General features: G+C 39.0%; 2 protein-coding genes across 4 annotated transcripts; one reads left to right on the forward strand and one right to left on the reverse strand.

Moving 5' to 3' along the window:
• Positions 1 to 1,159: 1,159 nt before the first annotated feature.
• Positions 1,160 to 22,121, reverse strand: LOC146500936 (CD276 antigen homolog). Of its 3 annotated transcripts, XM_085136338.1 has the most exons (8): positions 21,989 to 22,121; positions 20,389 to 20,486; positions 19,931 to 20,008; positions 7,706 to 8,059; positions 7,088 to 7,378; positions 6,228 to 6,329; positions 4,654 to 5,319; positions 1,160 to 2,038 (listed from the first exon to the last, which is right to left on the reverse strand). In XM_085136338.1, exons 1-7 carry the CDS (start codon positions 22,087 to 22,089, stop codon positions 5,207 to 5,209), a joined length of 1,137 nt encoding a protein of 378 aa, XP_084992464.1. In that variant the 5' UTR covers positions 22,090 to 22,121; the 3' UTR covers positions 1,160 to 2,038; positions 4,654 to 5,206. The 3 variants fall into 3 exon arrangements, with proteins under 3 accessions (XP_084992464.1, XP_084992463.1, XP_084992462.1); XM_085136337.1 differs by lacking the exons at positions 19,931 to 20,008; positions 20,389 to 20,486; positions 21,989 to 22,121 and adding an exon at positions 11,571 to 12,557; XM_085136336.1 differs by lacking the exons at positions 19,931 to 20,008; positions 20,389 to 20,486; positions 21,989 to 22,121 and adding an exon at positions 10,988 to 11,551.
• On the forward strand, positions 14,930 to 20,881 carry LOC146500937 (CD276 antigen homolog). Its single transcript, XM_085136339.1, has 5 exons — positions 14,930 to 15,357; positions 15,554 to 15,928; positions 16,426 to 16,719; positions 19,295 to 19,417; positions 19,581 to 20,881. The coding sequence occupies exons 1-4, from the start codon at positions 15,306 to 15,308 to the stop codon at positions 19,369 to 19,371; spliced, it is 798 nt and encodes a 265-aa protein (XP_084992465.1). The 5' UTR covers positions 14,930 to 15,305; the 3' UTR covers positions 19,372 to 19,417; positions 19,581 to 20,881.
• Positions 22,122 to 22,736: the final 615 nt, after the last annotated feature.

Genomic DNA, 22,736 nt, shown 5'->3' on the forward strand with positions numbered 1-22,736 from the left:
CAAAATAAAACTAGTACCGGTACCGAAAAAAAGAAAATTTATTCATAACACACGTGAAAAGACCAAGGAAAACCGAGTAAACAATAAAAACGATAAAAACGATAACAAAATAACGCTGAAAACTGATAAAAACCCTAAAAACTATACATTTCACACCTGAGCCTCAACTCTCGCGGCCCGGTACCAAATGACTCACGGACCGGTACCGGTCCGAGGCCCGGGGGTTGGGGACCGCTGCTGTAGTCCGACAAGACAGTACCAATGGCTCTACACACAGTCAACACAGGCACAATTCTCACCACTCATCTCCCTTTTCATTCCTACTGCATATTCCATACAGGAACACATTCAAAACAACAATGAAGTCAATCCACAAAATATAAGGAATAAAAATGTACAACCCTGAAAGGAATCAAATTTCTGATCCACCACACGCCAAACATTCCCCCACGAAATCAGCAAACCCATTTTCTTTCAATCAGACATTTCCCATCATCAAAACATGATGTCCAATTGTTACTTCTTACAGTCCTACATTGGACTCTGTCAGTTACTGAAGCTTGTCTCCATTATAACGATTCTCTGCTAGACTGCCACTGTAGGCCTATATTTAACGTACACGTTACATATTAATTCTCTTCATTTTCTGTTTACAATTATAATGCTGCACCTGTCCTGCTAGAAAATTATCTTAAATTTTGACTGTGCTCTAAATTGCATTGCCTTTGGCAGACTGAGTATGTCATACTGAACTGACTGCATCTGTGTTTAGAAAACCAACCACAGAACTAACCACACCTGTAAGCAGTATTTTGTGTATTCTGCTCCCATTTTTGCCGCAATTAATAACTCTTGCAGAAAGAATTCAAGAAAGTTTAACGCTAAAATGGTAAAATAATCGAATCGGGCCCCAAAACTACAGAAAAACACACACTGGCACCAGAATTTAATGATATCTAAAGATTCAAAACGCTGCATTTTTAGAATAATGAAACCAAAACTGAGCATCCCAGTATCGGCAGTATCAAGGCCCATCTGCAGTGTACTCTAAACCTGATTGTGCTGATGGTGGTGGAAGCTTTGCTACAGGTGGTACCAGTCATTTCAGGAGCACCTCTCTCATAGCTGGATGTTTGATCTCTTTTATTTAACATTAAGCTGTGTTTTTTTCTTCTTTTAGGTGGTTTGTGCAGCTGTGGCTTAATGCTCCTTCTTAATGTGAATATATAGTATGAGTGAAGATGAGACTAAAATGACTTTAAGCTTTTAAAACTCAACTAAATATATTATTAAATTATGTTTTTAAAGCAGCTACAGGTACTCTGATTGCAATCTGATTACACTTCACATTAAGCCTGATTCCTGACATATTGTTGCTGACATACTCAAATCAGTCTCAGTGGGTTGACCGACAACCTGATCCACCAAAAGGTATCATAGGCTCTGCTATAAACTGTGTCTGGATTGGAGTCTGCTTGCACAGAACCAGAAGTGTATTGCTATGTGTTTAATTAGCGCATCCGTCACGCACACACATGCGCGTGCATGTTTGAGGTGTAATTTCCGCCTCTCTTTAACTTTGATGCCATCTCGCTCCTTCATCTGCTCTCTGGTGAATGTTGCGTATATGGGGTAAGTCTGTCAATCTAATGCACTTGATCTTTCTGAGTCCCACTAATAGCGTGTGTTTATTTCTGAGCCGCTAATCCACTCAGGTCAGGTAATCATTAAGATGTACTGACTGCATCTTTGCATGGAAATCAGTGCACTGTTAATAGATCAACAAAAGAATTTTCCACTTGCATGGGTGCAATTTTGCAAATGCATCGTCACACTGACATCTCGGCCTAATCTGGCCCTTGATATCATGATGACAGTTTTGATCGCTTGTTATTACGTTTCTTGCAGGAAATACTCTAACAGTGGAAACGGAATTTGAACCAGTTCAACTAACTGTGAATATTTTATTTCCTCTACTAATTTTCCAGCTCATCCCACCCAGATCGTTTTATAACGTCACAATATTTTGAATCACAATCTGTGTACATCCTCCCAAAACTATATCAAAATATTTAAAATCTATAAAAGCCAAGAGATTTGCCTTTACTGATAAAGCTTTACATTCTTTAAAGACTTGGAAAGCTGCCCTGCATTCTTTGAGTTATACGTGAAATTATTACTCCACTCTGAAACGTCTCTGTTGTGGCTGTAAGAGATCCATCATCTGTGAGTAAAAGTGGGATTGGCTCATATTAGAAATGATTAAACTGGGAGACATTAAAGCAAATCTAAGGATATGTATCCACTAACGGTAGAAATAACAAAACCCTCTCTTTAAAGAAAAAAGGTTTGTAACATTTAAGGCAAGGCAAGGCAAGGCAAGTTTATTTGTATAGCACAATTCAACAGCAAGGTGATTCAAAGTGCTTTACAGAGACATTAGAAACAAAAACAAATAAAAAGCATGATTTAAAATTGATTAAAACAAGCAAACAAACTAACTAATTAACAAACAAACAAACAAACAAAACAGTACATAAAATCAAAACAGATAAAGTCAAAACAGTAGATAAAATCAGCAGTTAAAATATAAGTTTTGAAATTTAAGCTTAAAAGTGTGGATTTGGTGTTTTATTCAAATGCAGCTGAGAATAGGTGAGTCTTCAACCTGGATTTAAATAAACTGAGTGTTTCAGCTGATCTGAGGCTTTCTGGGAGTTTGTTCCAGATATAAGGAGCATAAAAGCTGAATGCAGCTTCTCCGTGTCTGGTTCTGACTCTGGGAACTGATAAAAAAATGGATCCAGATGACCTGAGGGATCTGGAAGGTTCATACTGGGTTAGGAGGTCACTGATGTATTTTGGTCCTAAACCATTCAGAGCTTTATAGACCAGCATCAGAACTTTAAAGTCTATCCTCTGACGGACAGGCAGCCAGTGTAAAGACCTCAGAGCTGGACTGATGTGGTCCACTTTTTTGGTCTTAGTGAGGACTCGAGCAGCAGAGTTCTGAATGAGCTGTAGTTGTCTGACTGATTTTTTAGGTAGACCTGTAAAGATGCTGTTACAGTAATCAAGCCTACTAAAGATGAATGCATGGACTAGTTTTTCCAGGTCCTGTTGAGACATCAGATCTTTTATCCTTGAAATATTCTTGAGGTGATAGTAAGCTGATTTTGTTATTGTCTTAATGTGTTTTTCTAAGTTTAGGTCTGCATCCATCACTACACCCAAATTTCTCGCCTGGTTTGTGGTTTTTAGGTGTATGGATTGAAGTTCTCTGGTGACCTGTAATTGTTTTTCTTTGGCACCAAAGACTATTACCTCAGTTTTGTTTTTGTTTAGCTGGAGAAAATTGTGGCACAACCAGTCATTAATTTCCTCAATGCATTTACCAAGAGCCTGTACAGGGCCTCGGTCTCCTGGTGACTTTGTCATATATATTTGTGTGTCATCTGCATAGCTATGATAGTTTATTTTGTTGTTCTTTATAATCTGTGCAAGTGGGAGCATGTAAATGTTAAACAGAAGGGGTCCCAAGATGGAACCTTGGGGAACTCCACATGTGATACTTGTCTGCTCAGATGTGAAGTTACCTATTGATACAAAGTATTTCCTGTTTTCTAAGTATGTTTTGAACCAGTTTAGTACAGTTCCTGAAAGACCTGCCCAGTTCTCCAGTCGTTTGAGTAATATGTTGTGGTCAACTGTATCAAATGCTGCACTGAGATCCAGTAAAACTAAGACTGACATTTTTCCACTGTCTGTATTCAGACATATGTCATTGAACACTTTGGTCAGAGCGGTTTCAGTGCTGTGGTTCTGTCTAAAACCTGACTGGAAGGCATCATAGCAGTTATTCTGTTTTAAGAAGTAATTGAGCTGTTGAGAAACTGCTTTTTCAATGATCTTACTTAAAAATGGGAGATTTGAGACCGGCCTGTAGTTGTTCATTTGTGTCTTGTCAAAATTGTCCTTTTTCAGTATAGGTTTAATTACAGCAGTTTTTAGTGGTTCTGGAAACACACCTGACATTAAAGAAAAGTTGACGATCTGTAACAGGTCTGACTCCAAAGTCTTTGAGACCTTTTTGAAAAAACTTGTTGGCAGGACATCTAAACAGCAAGAGGAGGAGTTCAGTTGACCTAAGATGTCCTCCAGGTCTTTGCTGTTAATAGGGTGAAACTGTTTCATGGTGTTTAAACAGTTTTTCGGTGGACACAGTACATATTCTGGATCTGCTGTTGATGTACCAATTGCTTGTCTAATCTTTTGGATTTTTTCTGTGAAGAATTTGGCAAAGTCATTGCAGGCCATGGTTGAATGAAGTTCAGCTGCCACTGACACAGGAGGGTTTGTTAGCCTGTCAACTGTAGAAAATAAGACCCGAGCATTATGGCTGTTTTTAGTGATGATGTCAGAGAAGTAGGACCTTCTTGCACTCCTCAGTTGTAAATTATATTTAATTGGAACATTTAAATTTTACTAAATACTCATTAAAACAACGTAATGCTCATAAACTGCTACAAAAACTGTTTTTATTTAATACACTGTATTCAGGGCAGATCCACCTTGGGGTCTGATGCTATCTGGGTAACTAATATCTCGATCCATCAGTAAACTGCGTGTGATCTGTTTCTTCAGATTTTGAACTTTAGTTTCCGTGTCCTACATTTTATTCCTGTTTTGTTACAGCTAAATAATTTAGATGTAAACATCAAATGTAAAATTTAGATTTCAGCTTCATCTAATGACAATTCAAGGCGGGTAAATGATGATGGCAGACTTTTTGTCTGCTGCAAATTTTGTAACGCTGTGTCATGTTTCAAGCTGTAACGGATTTGTGAAAAATGAAGGGGCCCTGCAGTAAAATGTAGAGTTGATTCTCCAAGTGTGCGCCTGTAGACTCAGCCTATAACCACCTGTTGAAGGTAACATGCTCACATATGGAGGACCACAAGAGCCACGTGCAATGAATTGTACAATAAATTATGCATTTGTAAATTCAATTACAGATTCATTTTTTCATTATTTTACTTATTCAAACGTTAATAAAGTTATTTATTATTTAATAATTAAATTTAAAATAAAAACACTATTTTTCGGTGTGTGTGTGTGGCTCTGTGGTCCTCCATAGATGAGGTCTTTATTTCTAGACAGGAAGAAACATGAGTTCCTGCCATGTCTTCTATTTAGTGTTTTCCCTTTATTTAGCTACATCATCAACTGCAACAGCTGCAGGATCAGGAGTGCTGTCTTCCAATGGTGCAGGTTCATTGGCGCTCAGTTGTTGTAGGTTTTGTCCTGAACAGTCTCTCCCTGCAAGAGAAATGATTCATGTATTAACTTTCAACAGAGCAGCTGTGTACGGCATATGTGTGGATCTTTTTCTAACGGATCTCAACAGCGTAAAGGGTTGACACAGAGCAGGGACATCTGTGCCTGTGCTTAATTTCGTGTTCAGAGTTCCAATGGAGGAAAAGTGGTCTTCATGAAGTTATAGTTTGAGGTTATTTTACACCCTGAAATGTTTCTCTCTCACAAACTTTGTGTTGTAGCTTTCATTGGTAACTGCTTCAGAAGGTGAGCTAAAATTAAGAGATTGATACTAATTTTCCACAGCGGTTTTGCATTCTCTCAAAGATGTTGCAAATTAAAGGAAGAAAAAAGCAAAATAAGTATGTACTCAGTTGTCCAGTTTTTGCTGCCAGTCACTAGTGTCAAATTGGTTGCAAAGAAATATACGGTGCCGCACAAAAAAAAATCCTTGTGATTGCATGAAAAACACCAACTTGTCTGCAAACATTGCAAATGTGTGTCTTTTACTTTAAATGGAAACTCTCAGTTTCCAGTTTGTGTCAAACTTTACACACTTTAATTAAAACTCGAAGAGTATTTGGATAGTATTTGCAGACAAGTGGACGTCTTTCTTGCAAACTACAGGCAAGTGCAGCAACCTTATGGTGTAGCACTCTCTTTTTCATAGCAAATGCAAGCAACCACTCACCAGCCAATCAAGTAATAACACATTTTTACCCAGCAACCAGAGGTTGCTAAGGGGTCAGAGTCACTTAGTCATTTTCTAATGATGTATATAGTCATACATTTTACTCTGTACTGCTGTTACTGATCCTCCGCACAGTATTTGATGTAACCAATTTTTAAACATTTAATTACATAATTAATAATTACAAAGGAAAAGGAGCAAAATTCAAAAGTTTACAGACTTTTCATTTTTCGGCAGCCGATGGCGGCTCCTGCTCCGAGTATTACTGCAAGTATTACCGGTACTCCAAGAACAGCTCCCAAAGGCAGACTCCAGCCTTCACCTGTAAATCAGGAACAAGACACAGTCACAACAATCAGTTGTGTTGCTTTACCTACAACTTCAACACAAAATTAATCCTTAGTGCAAAAATCATCTAAATCTAAACAGCACTGTAAACTGAACTTTAGGTTAATTGCTCGTGGGAATCTGTATGAATGAAACACAGAAAGCTTCCACAAACTGATGGGAATTGATGTGCATCTTGAATTCTCTTGGCATGAAAATGGTAACGTTGTAAGCTACTGTAATTCAAATCAGGATTGTTGGGGGCCACACTATTTTCAAAAAGTTACTTTAAGATCTTCTCTGGTTTGAAGAGATTAGTGTTAATATAATTATGAATTCATTCGCTCAAATTAGTATCTCTAAAAGATTTGCTACTATTAAGTCTGCAATGGAGAATTGGGTTAGTTTCCAGGCTTGTCAAGGCTTTTGGCTCAATGATATGAAATTACAGGGAAACAGACCTACAATTGATGTTAATCTGGGATGAGATGTATGTAATTCCGGCACTTTCTAATTTCACAGTGCGTTTTTAAATTTACAGCAAATTTATATATATGTGTTTTTCTCTGTGTTTAAGATAAACTGTGACTTAAGACTTAGGGTTGAACCTCAAGTTATTCTATGTTTTTGTCATTGTTGGTTGATTAATAAACACAGTGGTTTACATATCTATTTCAAACCTATGGATATGGATTCTGAATATATTTGAAAAGTCAACTTCAGACTGAAAAGCAAAAATGATCCTTGGAGTACCTGTAATTACGTCTTTAATTACAGTCAACGTCTCCTTTGAAGTTGGGTTGTAAATGCTGCAGATAACTTTCTGTGATCCTCTGATGTTGGCAGTGCTGGTAACTCTGTAGGTGCCGTCATCTTCCTTGTAGATCTCAAGGGTCTGGCCATCAGGTGGTTCAAGTGTACGTTCATGTCCCTCGTGGTCCACGGAGATCCATGATAGCTCTGGTTCCGGAAAGCCCCCCTTTGTTGCACACATAGCCATCATATCTATGGTGTTGACCACGATATTTGGCATCTCAAAACGAGCTGGAAATGAGTCAGAGATTTTTCACATGTATAAATGTTAGAATTTTCATACAAATTTTAACTAATCAGAGATCATTGTTGTACAAATTAACAACAACATAAACTAGTCACGAGTTTTATCCCTCAATCATCACTCAACTCAGTGAAGAAATACATGCAGCACTTGAAATAATCATCATGAGCCACCTGTTTTATTATCCTTAAGATATGTGCCTGAACACTGCCTGAAGGGTTTCATCTTTTCAATCCCATTGGACATACAGTTTGCATTTCATATATTTAACAAATACTGATATTTGCATCCATGTTAATTAAGGTGAACTATACCTGCTACATGAACAGTGGTTTGGCACAGTTTCCTGCTTTCTGGTATGTAAGCAACTTCGATGCTGAGCTGATCGTCTTTCAGCATCAGCGGATTGATGACAAGGGAGAAGTTGCCAGAGGCCAGTTGATCGCGGAAAATTGCAGTCCTGTTTTTAAATGACTCACTTTGGTGTTTAAATTCCTCTTGTCCTTTTGAAAAAACATGAAGAACGCTGGAATTACTTTGCCAGTATATGGAGGTTTGCTCAGGAATGAACTTTTCGCTGAGGTTGTGATGGCACTGAAGGACCAGCGGTGCCCCTCTGGTTCCATTTGTTTTCGATGAAACTGGCACCAAGAACCAGAAGAGCAGACCTGCAGTGAAACAGAGAAACATCCAGCTAAAAAAATCAACATTCCAGACAGTAGAGCTCTGAATCTCGTAAAATTCCACTTTCTGACCTGTGGAACATAGTACTTTATTGTACTTTATACAGTAAATTGAGACTAAAAAAAGTCCATTTAGATTCACTCAATTCAGACGTCATAACCTGAAGACTTGTTTAAGCCTAACTAATCAGCTGGTAAAATGTTAAAAAATGCAAGTTATAATGCAATAAAAGTTAAGTCCAAATGGGACTGGTAGACTGGAGCTGCTCCGTTTACTGCTCGGTATGTAAGTACAAGTATTTTAAAATTAATCTTAAAATACATCAGGAGCCTGTGTAAAGAGTTCAAAATAGGAGATAAGCTAGGCATGTAGAGCAAGGGTTCCCCACAGAGAGCCTGCACAAAGCCACCTGCAGAAGGCCGTTTTTTCCTTGGACTCAGGCAGGGCAAGGGAATCTGCCAGTAGCCTTTGGTCAAATCCAACATCAAGAAAAAGTGAGCAGTGCCTAACTGGTCAGGGAGCTTGTTGACTCAGGGCATGGAAAAAGTGTCAAACTGTGAAACTTGATTCACCTTAGGGTAGTCAACACAAAACTGTATAGAGCCATCTTTCTTCACAAAAAGAACTATGGGGCTACACCACATGTTACTTTACTCCCATTTTTAGCATTTCAGCCAATTCCCTCTGAACAATTTGCCACTTATGCTCAAGTAACCAATAGGGCCACGCCTGTGTGTATCAAAAATGGTGCTCATAAGACTACCATTAGACTCGCAGATATCGGAGTCATTATTTGGTCATGGGACTAGTATAGCTGAGCAGGGTGGAGAACAAATCTGCAAAACACCGCTACTCTGCTCTCTGGGGCTGTGTGAGATGGTTGCCACAATGGCGGGAGGCAGGAATCGTGGAATTATGCACCGCCAGCCCCAACTCATCTCTCACCGTCACCAGGCTCACCAGAGAAGCGGTTTCAGCCTCTCTTCATGCTTTTAAGAGTTTGAGGTGATATATTTGTGTGGCTCCTCCCCTGTCTGACAGTATGATGTTATAGTCAACGTCACCAACTCACCATGTGACCACAACGAGACCTTACCACTTGGCAAGTAACTTTGAGCTAAAAGAAAGGAATAATACAAGCACTTTGTGGCGATCCCAATTGCGTTTATCCTCGTGAATGAACTTATGAATCATGGGCTTTTAAGTCTTCTTCAGTCACTCCACCAACCCGTCAGTCTGAGGGTGGTAGACACTGGTCCAAACAGATTTAATGCCCAATAATTCGTACAGCTCCTTTAGTGTGCGAGACATGAACCATGTACCCTGGTCAGTCAGTATAACTTTCAGGATGAAGAATGGGAGATGACCTGAAACAGTGCTTGTGCCACACTCTTTGCAGAAATGGTGCGCAGCCTCACTGCTTTGGGATATCAGATTACGTGATCCACCAGAACTAATACAAAGCGATATCTTTGCGAGCACTCTGGTAAAATGGCCTGATGAGGTCGACACCAAAGACTTTAAATGGGACCTACATTAATGGTAATAGGCACAAAGAAGCTTTTGCAATCACAGGCTGGTTAACCAGCTGGTAGCGGAGTGGGCCTACTTGTAGACCTACTCTATGAACGGTTTGAGCACGATGTGGTTGAGCAGCCGAGCCTCACCCTACGCAGCTGCCAACTGTGCAGTTTTCCAGCTCCCCTGATCTGCCCTTCAGCCAGTTTATTTTAAGCTTTAATTCAACCAGATTATTCTTTTCCTCAGTAGGAAAATAGCTCCAGTGAGCTAAACTGCACAATACCTTAGAGTTCACACAATGGTGCTAACTGTTAGACCACGTCACCTTTTGTTTTTTAACCCTCCACATGCACACACAGTTAGATGCATAGAGCAACCTTCAGTTTCAGGATCTCACTTCCAAGGCAACACTTCAACTTTTAGGCTGACAAATGACAGCTACCATTTTGTTGGCTTACGTGGTCATCAGACAAAAAAAGAGTTCTCCCACGACACTTGAACTACTTTCATGTCTCACGCAACATTTTTATCACTAAATGTAACAACTAACAAGACAACTGATGAGATTAGTAAATAATGATATTATAAACTGGATTAATAGAAAGAGCAGATTTCATAAGCACAAAGGTCACCATGCTAAAAGAAGTACATATACGCACACTTTGCTTCACATACATTTTTGCAGTGTCTTGAAGGCATATAACAAATTTTCAGACATACCAAACAAGGTGGAGAAACAACTCATTTCCATTTATGGTAAAAGGAACGTCCTTTTGTCAGCAGCAGGATGATATGTACAGAATGACGAAACAGGAAGGAAGCGTTTGAGCATATGTAAATGTAGTTTCAACTACATAAGGGGAAAAAACGTTAAAAAATAGAACTTTTTTTTTATTAATTAATTCCTTATTAATTAATTTTATTTTTTGGCTCTCATTCTCGTTATGACTTAAGGATACTGTAAATGATACCTGTTTGTGTGTTAATAATGTAAATGATTTTCTCCATACTGCTCCACAGGTCACTCAAAAAAAAAATATTAAAGCAGATAAATCAAAACATGCTTCAATTCTGGGCTCATGTCTTATTTTGACTTTTTTGTTTCACTGACAGTAGCCTGAAAAGCGGACAACAAATACATAAATTAAAAAATAAATGCTCTTATGATTAACACAGTATAAAGAATAAAAGTATCCCAATTAGATGAATATTATATAATTTTTTATATATGGTTTATAGATAGAAAAAATTAAGGTTTTAGGAAGAGAATCAAGCTCACTTCTTATGGAGAAAAAAAAGAAGAAACTACGTGGTTCAAATGACCAACATAAATGCCATAAAAATATTTTTTAAAGGATACCCAGGACCAGAATGACCCCCCACACCCCTACCTGATGATTGGAGTTTGAAGCTGAAAAAATTAGATGAAATATTCCTTGAAGACCCTGACAAGAGAATAGATGGCTCCCGTGCAGACTTCTGAATATGTGTGACGGCTTGATGAGGATTTTGAAGAACTAGAACTTGTAAGAAAGAATCAGACCCACACTGCGTAAACAACCGCAGCCCTCGATGTCTGAAAGGCAGAGCCTCAGACTGCGCAAGAGGGCGTCTGCAGCTTCGTGATGTAAATCTGGACCCGATCCAAAGTGCATTAATACTCCGCAGCATTTAGGTCTACATTACAGAATACAAAACGTTAGTCTTGTGTCTTCTGCTTGTTATTTATCTTCACTTCGAGTTATGTTAAGTCGCATCAGCTTTGTACCCACTGCTACCTTTCGCCTCATTATCTTCAAAGCCTAAATTGTCTGACAAAGAATTAGGGGAGCCTTGTTCTTTGTAATATCACCCCTCACTGAAGCCTGTCCCGTGAGGATTTTATACTGAGAAGACTGGAATTTGGCTCACATTAAACATTACTATGTGGTCCAACTTGGTCCCTCAATAGCAAACAAATCAGGACCTACTTACTGTAGCTTGCGGTGGCAGATATCATGTAGTCCAGGCCTGGAAAAGTACAAAAACCTAGCACCCAGTCTATCTAAGGTGGAGCTGTGGCTCTATATGCTCATTCATGAATTGAAAAGGAAGCTCATAAATGATTAAAAACAAAAAGCTTTACAAGAATGCTTCATTTAACAGACCCACTGCTCTGCATTTGGATAGACTGTTGTGTTGTGACATTGTTTGTGTTTCTCTGTTCTCTAAACTGTGTAATACTTCTTCAATTCAAAGTAAAACATAACCAGTGGGTCACATCAGGGGGACAGCAATCAAAACTTTTATTCACTTCCTCAAATTTTTCTTTTTTCTTTTACTGTTTCAAAAGAGTTTGGTGGTTTTTCTGAGTAAAAGCCTCTACACATCAGAAACATAAAATCTGTGCAAATATATTGTCCACTAAAAATATTTACTGACTCACCTATTCTTGATGCAGCCCTTCACACCAAACACGAAATTACGTAGGAGGAATTTGCAACATAAATTTTTTGAGGTTATTAAGCTAAAGTTTTCCAGTGTTTCGGTTGCGTATGAACACATCTAACCAATCACATCATTGTCTGGTGGTGACGCAGTCAAAGTGTTGAACATGGAGTTACATTTGAATGTTGTTGTGTCACAATCAGCTCTTGAAATTATTTCTCTGCCTCCTCAAGTATGGTCTCATCTCTGCTAACAAGAGTTCAACTGGCCCCACTGACATCCAGAAATATGTGCAAAAGCAATCACGATAAAGCTTCAGCTCCTGGATCCCAACATGAAGGTCTGCATGCTGCTCCTTTCTCTTGAGAATGAGAGGAACAAAGAATTTCTGTTTGTTCCTTTTTTGGTTTAGTTATATCAGGACTAGCTCATCATTGTTTGATGTCAACTCCTTTTTTTCAAAGTGTGTTATTTAAGGATGAATTTTCTGCAAACACGTTCAGTGTGTATTTAGGTTACACAGCATGTTTGGATCCGTAAAATTCGGAATTACGTGTCATTTTTACGAAACGCTTTTGGTGTGTAAAGGCCTTAGCAGGACAAAAACAGCTGCTTAGTAAATTCTGAAATTAGCTGCATTATGCTTACATTATTAGAAAACTACTTAAATCAAGCTGTCATATCATTGCCATTTTATAATCAGTTACAAAGTTTTCCTTTTTGATGACTATGCCTGAAGAAACAAAGAGGAAAAAATTGAACTGCTTTCACTTCAACAAACTGAGTCTGCTTTATGTCCCTTTGTCTCCGCGAGGCAAATCTGCAGACAGAAAGTCAGCAAGAATACATCTGTGGCAGAAAACGAAAACAAAAAAGGATCCATGGACCACAAACCTACTGTGCTTCACCAATATTTCTGGTAACTAACAACTGCAGCCAGCAGACAGTTGCAAAAAGGAGAATATATGTGCCGACGGTGAGTCGTTCTTGTAATACAGACTTGAGAAATAAAGTTTACATTTTGGCATCATCATGAAGCAACACTGCTGACTTTCTTTGCTTTGCTGCCATGGTTTCTGGCTGCAAAATAAAGACAACTGAAGTAGAAGTGCATTGTGGGTAAAATATAAAGGCTCCTATCCCCCTAAATACTCTGATGGCTGCTCAGAAACAATCAATTTAACACAAGGATCTTGCTGCGATTCCTAACCTGCCAATGATGTGCTTCCAAGGCCCTAATATGACCTAAAATAGAGTATTATATAACATACTATATATTAATATTAGTAATTTATTATTTCCATAACAGTAGTATACTATTTCACTTTGATTTTTATCATGATTAGTTATGATGATGGTGCAGGATGAAGATGTTCATATCTGACTGAAACACAAACAACAAACCAAAAACATCCCGTGAAGCTCACACTGAGGCATGCTTGTAAGCCAATCAAGTGCCAGCAGCTAAATCCATTTCATCATATAGACATGATCAAAACAACCTGCTGACGTTCAAACTGAGCATTAGAATGGGGAGAAAAGGTGATTTATGTTAATTTTATGAACATGGCATGGTTGTTGCCAGGCAGAAACTGACAATCTACTATCATTTTCCAACACAAACATCTCTTGGGTTTTAAGAGAGCAAATATTCAATGAGTGGCAACAGTAACTCAAATGACCAACCACGATTACAACCAAGGGAATGCAGAAGAGTATGTCCAAATGCAAATGCAGAATCTTGATGCTGCTGGGATACAGCAGCAGACGATAAAGCCAGGTGACACTCCTGTCAGCTAAGAACGGGAAACTGAGAGTACAGTTCACACAGGTTCAGTAAAACTAAACAACAGATGACTGGAAAAACAATATTTGGTCTGATGAGTTTCAATTTCTGCTGCAACATTCAGATGGTCAAGTCAGACTTTGATGTAGACAACATAAAAACGCGGACCCATTCTGCCTTTATCAGCGGTTCCTGCTAGTGGTGGTCAAGTAATGGGGTGGGGAATATTTTCTTGGCACACCTTCAGCCCATTAGCACCAAATGAGCTTTAAACACTCCAGCTACCCTGAGTATTGTTGCTGATCATGTCCATCCCTTTCCATGGCTGTCTCAAACAAGATAACACCGCAAGTTAATGAACAAAAGATTCACATCATGGATGCAGTGCACACATTTGGTGCCATTGTGTGATGCTATCATGTATAATATCATATGAACTGAAATCTTTGATGAATATTTCCAGTATTTTGTTTAATGAAGAATTAAGTTCTTAATGAAAAATGAGGTTCACCCTGGACCTAGCAAGGTGTACCTAATAAAGTGGGCAGTGTGTGTACAGTGATTGAAGATACAAAAACAATGGAAACCAAAGATACTACCACAGAAAGCAGTGTAAATTAAACTGCCTGTATCAGATCAACAAGAAGATTACTGAACACAGAGCAAGCGAACAGACTGAGAAGAAGGCAAAAAATGATCAAAGTGAAGATCAAAGTGAAGATCAAAGGAGCTAAACGTAAGAGAGAGACAACAACTTCAAAATCAATGAAGAAAAAACGAGCAAATAGAGCAACAGGATGTTGTGTGATTTTTTTGATGCAACAGTTTTTCTATTTTGTCTAACCATGAGATATCCATTTGAGAATCTTACCTTTTGGCCCCTGTTGGTATTCACACACACTGTTTCTATGTTAGGCGGGCAATGGAAAAACTGTCAGGTATCCTCGTTGGATCTGTAAACATACGTGAGTCATGTTCTTCCTTTTCTATCATATTAAACTAATTTCATATCTGCATCTAATGGCAGGTGGTTCTCAATATTAAGGAAGTCATCTGAACGTCTTTGTCTGACAGAGAGTGGAAGCTTGTCGTGCAGAGGTGAACAGAGAATATCAGCTCACTCTTCTGTTTTATTTTCTAGCTCTCGATGTCGGAAAGGCTCAGATTATTAAGTCTCTTTAGAGTACACTTAGTTTAATATTCTGCTTTAATACTCTGACATGTTACCCAACTCTCACTTCCTCTTCAATGGCAACCAAAGCACATAGGCTTTATGTAGTCACAGGGCACTGATAATGCAGATATTAGCTGCTCCCCGTAGCCGAGCTTTACTTCGGTATTATGAAGACTTTATTACTAGTCATTCTGGGGGGAAAGGCCCGATGAAGACTGTCGAGTCAAAAGAAGAAGGCATCTTGTTAGTCTTCATTGCACATGACCTCCTTTTTAGTGTTCGTGCTCACTAACACGTGTTTTGCTCGCTGCTCTTCGACAAAATGCTTACAAAAATGTTGATCCTATTTGTACTTTTTTTCAGTCTCACGATCGGTAAGCTATCACCTTTTTATAAGACCATTTTCATTCAAAGCTGTGTGCGTGTTTGTGTACATGATTGAACTGTACCGTTTGGCTTATCTGAGAAGAAATTAGTTTTAAAGATAAGAGTATTTGGTGTTAGACTGTCACAGGATTTCAGGAAGTAGCAATCATTAACAGTTGTCCATTTTATTTTTTTCATTTTCAGTGGGTAATGCAACACTGGTGTATGTTAACACCACTATCACCGACTCAGCAGTCCTCGAATGTAGTATACAAAATAAAAATATCACGGACTGGAGTAATGTTCGTTTTTATTGGCAAGATAACAGGGATTTTGTGTTGTATTCCTATAATGAAGGAAGAAAGATGGCTGAGCATGTAAATGACTACTATAAACACAGAGTCACAGCCTTCCCTCAGGACATAATTAGAGGAAATATCAGCATCATAATCAAAAACCTGACTCTTGAAGATAACGAAAGGACTTTCTGGGCTTTTGCGGCAGTCTTGGACGGCAGCGTGATGAAGAAATACCACCTGGAACACACACAGATCTGCCAAGTAACTTTACAGATAGGTGGTAAGAAAGGTTTTCAGTCTTTTTCACAAAAATAAGAAAGAGAAGTTATATTGTCATATAAATAAGCACCTACAGTCAGTGGAGATGACATTGATTTTATGCTATTGTGGTTAATGTAGAATGTGTAGTTTCCTCCTTTCAGGCTTTGCCAACAGTGACTATGCTAATATTTGCATTTAGTGATTGTAATGATTATTAATTGGTAATCAAGTGACAGCTAGGTTCAAATCATTTTGGACAAAGACACAGTTTGTGTATTTTTGCTCTGTGCACAACCACAGTGGGTTTTAAATCAAACAGTCAAGATGTGCTTGAAGTGCGCAAGCTATTCAGGAATTACACATATTCACCTCATCCAGCCGAAGGACTGATGAGGTTATGCCATTCTGAAGAATCTGGCATGAAGAATAACTACTCCTGTTAGAGTAATATTCACTTTCTTTATTCAAAAAATTTTAGAAAGATGGAAATGGTCTTCTGTCCCCTTCTCTCCTCAGTTCCTTACCAGAATCCCAGGCTAGATGTTAATATGAAAACAATGACTGCAGTGTGCACTACCCAAGGAGGATTTCCTGCCCCTGAGATACAATGGGTCCTCCTCTATAACAGCTCTCATCAATCAGTAGAGTCGAGGAACATCCAGACTACAACGATGCAGAATTATCACGACTGCCTTTACAGCTCCCGCAGCACTCTACTAATCCCTGCAGGTCCTCACGAGGCCGTGAGCTGTCTCATCCACAACCCGACTTTGAACACGACAATGAGGGCCACCGACACTTTCAGCAAAGGTATGTTTGACGCCATCCAGTGGACTGAGAGAAGTTAAACTGGAGATAGAGGGGATCTCACTAATTTCACATGCAATCTACATGCCAGTACATCGTCACTCGAGGTTACACAACATAATATTTGTGGTAGTGTTTTTTATTTTATAGAATTTAATTAAATGGACAGTAAAAACCATATATCTACTTTATGGTTATTTTTTTAGCGGTCAGATATCTTGTATTTTCCAACTCTGATCACCTTTTCTGTGTTTAATAATTAACTGCAAAAAAATTTGATGAATGAAAGAATGAATAATTATCACATCAATGTCAAAACACTTTTATTCCAGTGGAAGTAGCGGAGGTGCTTTGAAGCCAGAACTATGAGTCCACTTATTGTAGCTCATTATTCTCTTCCAGTGTTAAAGCTTGGCCATCTTTCAACTTGCATGACAATGATTGTTCATTTAAAAGTATTTGAGGTGTATCAAAAAAAATCATTTTAATTCAAAAGGCTATATTTTTTGCATCCCAAACGTATAAATGTGTCCCCCTTCCCACACACAGAAAACTTGTCCCCCTGATGTTACGCCATCTACCAGGAAAGCACGTGAAACTCACAAATCCCCACTTTCTGACAGTGCCTGTTTTAAATCAAGCATGATTCTCTTTGATACACCCTGTGTAACGCCCATTTTAATCTATTTGGTGCTGAAAAACAAATTCAACTAAAAAAGAGAGGAGGGAGTTTGCAGCTGTTATGAAGCTGAGCGGTTTCATAATCACCACTTTTGTTTTTGCAAACTAGACATGGTGAGCTCATATGCAGAAAGCTGTTAGACACAAATAAGAACAAAAACAGCAGTTATTTCAACATCTCTGTCATCAGGATGTGAAACAGTAGGACCTCAAAACACTGAGTAACCTTTAAAGTTTCTAAGCTCTACTGTGTAGCGTTCATGGCAAGAATACTTATCACGATAAAATAAATGCATTTGTAGTTGCTGTTTGCCCAAAATTATAACTCATAATCAAAACACCGCTGGTATTAATCAGTCCAGAAAAATTACTAGCGCAAATTAAAGCATCTAAAGTACATTTTTAACAAGCTTGAATTATTAAATTATTAAAATTAGGAAACCACAAAAGGGTCCTCCAATATTCACTCACAAATTCAGGATATCAACATTTTCTGCAGTTTTGCATTATCAGTGTTGCTTTTTGTCATATTTTTTTGTATTCTTTTTGTATCTGTATCACTTCATCTCCGGTCTCAGACTGAAGTAGAACAACAATGATCTGTTCTCGTGCAGAGGAAATGTCATATTACGTGTCAAACGCCCTCCCCACAGCTCAGAGCTTGAAGCAGAAAGTCACATTCAGTTTGAGACAGATTTCATCTTCAATTTACGAGCACTCCCACTGACTGAGACTCATTTACTCAGTCCTGTAATACTGACTTAAACTCTCATGTGACAGTTTTACCTCCTGTAGTTTATTCCTGAAAAAAGAGACTTTTAAAGATGATGTGGCTATTTCTGTTCTGACTCAGGGCACAAACATTTTAAAACCAGTATAGAGGTATGTGCAGAGATAAGAATCAGTCTAAGGCACAGGTGTCAAAAGATCTAGCCCCCAGGCCTGAATTGGCCTGGCAAAGTTTCCAAAACTGTCCTGCAGAATGGCTTTGGAAAATGTGAAGGAAGGGAAAAAAATGTAACTGTAGTTTTATAGGTTTTACAGTTTTTCCTGCAGATAAAGACCCCCTCACAGCCATTCAAGTACTTAACAAGTAGTTATATGACAGAAAGGTTCCTGTTTTTCATCGTCTTCTGTAGAAATTTCAGTTAAGTTAACAAAAATTCCATGTTTTATGAATACAGGAAAGTATAGGTGGTGAACTAACATAATTTTCTCTGTAATTTACACATTTATCATGTAGAAAGACTGAGATGTGCTGTTGAAATTGCAAGTTTTTATCTTATATTAGGCTCCCACTCCCACATGACTTAAAACCGATAGAAAAATACTTGGACTTTTTTTTGTCCATTCAACGTTGCCAGGTTGCCCCTCAGACTGACCAGGAGCTCAGTGATACCCTGGTCCAAATCTGGGAAGTGATCCCCCAGGATATAAACCATCATCCAGTTATGAGCATGCCCTGATGTTGTCAAGCAAGCACGTTGGCCACGCCCACACAAGCTACTAATTGCCGTTTTGAGTTGCTGTAATTAAATTTAAGGAAAATGTAAATATAGCGCTTTTCTACTCTTCACTCAAGCACTCAAAGCGCTTATACAACTTGTGCATTCACCCACGCACACTTTTTAAGTGCTTTCTGACTAACATTCACACATTCATATTCCAATGGATGCAATTTGGGGTTAGTACCTTGCCCAATATTTGGCATGCAGACTAGGGGAAGCCAGGAATCGAACCACCAACCTTCTGATCGGTAGATGACCTGCTCTACTGCCTGAGATTCAGCCCTCTGTAGGTACCCAGTCATATCAGTAAAGAATGTGTGTTTTCAAAGTGTTCCTCATTTTTTCAGCAGTGCAGAATAGCTTACATGTTGGTGTGTCTCTGTCTGCAGGTGCTGCAGTGACGAGTTCCCCTGAATGTCTGATATCTGCTGCTGTGTTTCTTCTAGCAGCTCTACACTGTCTGTGATTCACAGCAAAGGGTTTTTCTCTTTAGGATCTATCATGTTAAACAGGTGATGTTTTAGGCTATTTACAGCATTTTCGATACAGAAACATAGATGAATGACATTCCCACATCTTTGCATACGTAACAGCCTAAAGGAAACAACTACTGTGCTTTATTGCTTTTCCAATTTTCATACAAGACTTACAGCTACATTAATCTGTCTGTTTCAGCCACCTGACATAGACTCATCCACCCATCCATGTTCTGCTGTTGGTACCAGGGTCTGGTTTTGGTAATGGACTACTCCAGAGGAGTGATTATACCTCATGCTGAAAATACTTCGTGCCATGGAGACACTTCTACTATCCATAATTCAAACTTACTAGTTTAATTCTTTTGCATGTTTCACCCTACCTTTGCATCATTATAATCTCCTCCTGGCTGTCTCTTCAGCAGTAAGTAGAGAAAAAGAAGGGCAATCACAGGGCAAACCACTGTGGCGCACTGAGGGTGCAGACCGCCGTGTAACTAGCAATTTTTAAATGTTAATACTCTTTGTAATTTATTTTTCTTGACTTACTTGTTTTGTACTTCATTTGGTAGTGAAAGGTGTTCAGAGTTGGTTGGTTGGTGCTGGTGAGGGTTTCATAGAGTCCTGCTGTGTGCCAACAATCTTTTTTTATACTTTAGTCTTATTATTTATTCTTTTAGTCTATTGAAAGACAGTTAAAAGGAAATTATATTTCTAGTAAAATCAGAAAAGTGTTTTCCAGAAAATTTGTTTTAAAACTCAGAAGAAGTTCCAGACAGTGTTAAAGTGGGATTGCCAGGTGGGAAATGACTCATTCAACATTTAGTCAAAAAATAATGTGTACTGTGAATTACAGTTGTCTTTCTGGACAGGCTGAGAACTGTGCTCTAGCTACATTTAGCTAAGAAGATGTTACGAGGGCTATTGGGGCCGCTTTCCAACCCCCAGCCTGCATGACACCATTAAAAAAATACAGAATAACAGTAATATCGAACACATTAGCTTACCTTTAAACGGACGACTGAAACCTTTGAAACTAACTGTGAGCATCTGCTTTGTATCAGTCCAACATCCATCACTGTGAACTTTCATTTGCTGAAAGACACTTGACAACAAATTAAACGAACAAATCAATAAACGTAAACATAGATTACGAACCTCAAATGTTCTGGAAATAAACATTTATAAAACACATCTACAGTCATTTGTCCCTTTTTTAATACCAATCCTTGTTATAAAACAAACACAAGCATATCAGTGGATAGTTTGACACAGAAATATAGCAAAAGTTAATCTCACACATACACTGTATGTGTTTCCTATTGAACTAAACATGATTCAAGTATATCCCATATGTGTGGTATATATTCTGGGGACATGCATTTCTGTGCCAGCCACCAAGCCAGTGTTTAGCTTAGCTAACTGTACGGTGCACCAGTTAGCACTAAAAACTGAAAGAAAGCATAAAAAGATTTCTAAACTTCAGTTAGCATGTTTAGAAAATACAAGCAACACAGTTCCCCACATAATAGTTCATAGTACAACTGTACAAATTCTCTCTTCATACCTGAGAAGAGGATAAATGAGTGAAAATGGTGGGATAGCTTTCCTTTCAACATCTTCAGTATGGTGGCAAGAGCTCCCCCTAAAGACCTCTACAGGCATAACTAATCAATCACAAACACCATTTCTCAAAATAGGCAAAAGTAGATCATTGTGCCAGGTTGTATCCCAGCAAACAAGGACATTTTCCCCAAACATTCAATGTACCACTGGAGGTGACAATCTGCAGCCCTGGAGTGTCTGGGAAATTTGTTTTTAGTAAAAATAACAGTTCAGAGGATGTTCTGCGACCTTCAGTTTAACTTTCTGCCATCCTCAGTGGAGGCTGCTCCCCTTTTCCCTCTCACAGCAGTGAGAGGGAAACTGTCACTGTCACTGCTCCTATGGGAAGTTTTAACTGGGAGTACTACAAGTTTACCAAGACTACTATTAGACACTCACACCTTAAAACATGGTTTCATAAGTCTCTGAATGCTGTACAAGCAGTTTCCAATGTCTTATAAACAATTTCTTAGCTTTATTTACCTACCCTCTATTGTAGTGGCAACAGACATGGCTTCCCAGCAGAAGCAACTTGTCAACAGTGATCCCATCCCATCCTCACTGTCCACTCCTATACGTCTAATTATTAATAATATCACAAAGCATTTGAGATTGATAATAGAAATTATTAAAAGTGACTGTCTCTATGTGCTATCTCTGTGACAGACTGGTGACCTGTCCCTACCTCTCGTCCTATGTTACCTGGGATAGGCTCCAAATCCAACCCTCCCTCAACCCTGAGGAATCTAAAAGTCAAGTTTAAGAGAATCAACGTGTAGATATTTTCTTTTCTTTGAAGATTTGTATATTTTAGAGAACTGAATAATATTATTAATCATGATAATTGCTGCAGAGGTAAATAGATGTTTTTATTACTCTTACAGGAGACAATTCTTACAGAACTAAAAGTTTTGTTTGAGTGGAAATTGGAGTTAAAGGAATTAAACATAAACATAAAATCCTGAAGTATGAAAATCTACACAAATAAACAAACAAACACACATGCGCGTTTGTGAAGCCACCGTGTGTCCACCAGATGTCGCCAGAGGTCGGGTTATGTGTTGCACACCGTCGGGGATTTTTGTTTTTTTCAGCATTGCCATGCGACAGACTTCCAAGTGCCAACATCATCTCTGCATCTACTGCGCCTGCGCACGACGATCCCATTCTTGTCCTGCAGGCAGCATTCCGGGTGGAGTGAGTGAGAGAAAGAGAGGCGGACATAGGAGAGATTTAAGGCCGAAGTGAGGATATTTACCCGGGGAGACGCGGGCTGGCTGTGAGGACGAGCTGCGGAGGTTATGGTGAGTAGAAGAAAGGGTGATGAAGCTGCTCCGCTTCGCCTCCTGCTCAGGTTTTCTCTTCTTTGTGCCGCCCCGGCTGTAGACTGACGTTTCATTGAAAGGTTGCTAGGAGGGCTAGCTGCAGCTTTTATTCCTATACACACCCCTGTCTGGCTCTCAGACCGAGGCCGGCCTGCTTTTTTATGGGGGAAAAGAAGGAAAAAGAGGTTCACGGTCAGCTGGGGCGGAGGAACACGGGCTCGGGGAAGGGGCGGGGGAGCGGGCTTTGGCTGGGAGCTGTCAGGGCTGCAAGGCTAGCAGGGGCTCAGCTAACGTTTGCACAAAAGCAAAGCGGTGTGTGTGTGTGTGTGTGTGAAATGAGTGGCTTGTTAAAAGTGGTGAAAATAGTCATGTTAGCATTGAAACAGTAAACAGGTGCGAAGACAGACGAATGAGCTTGTTCTATT

This window comes from Neolamprologus multifasciatus, chromosome 16 (genome assembly GCF_963576455.1).
Source record: "Neolamprologus multifasciatus chromosome 16, fNeoMul1.2, whole genome shotgun sequence".
Lineage (NCBI taxonomy): Eukaryota > Metazoa > Chordata > Actinopteri > Cichliformes > Cichlidae > Neolamprologus > Neolamprologus multifasciatus.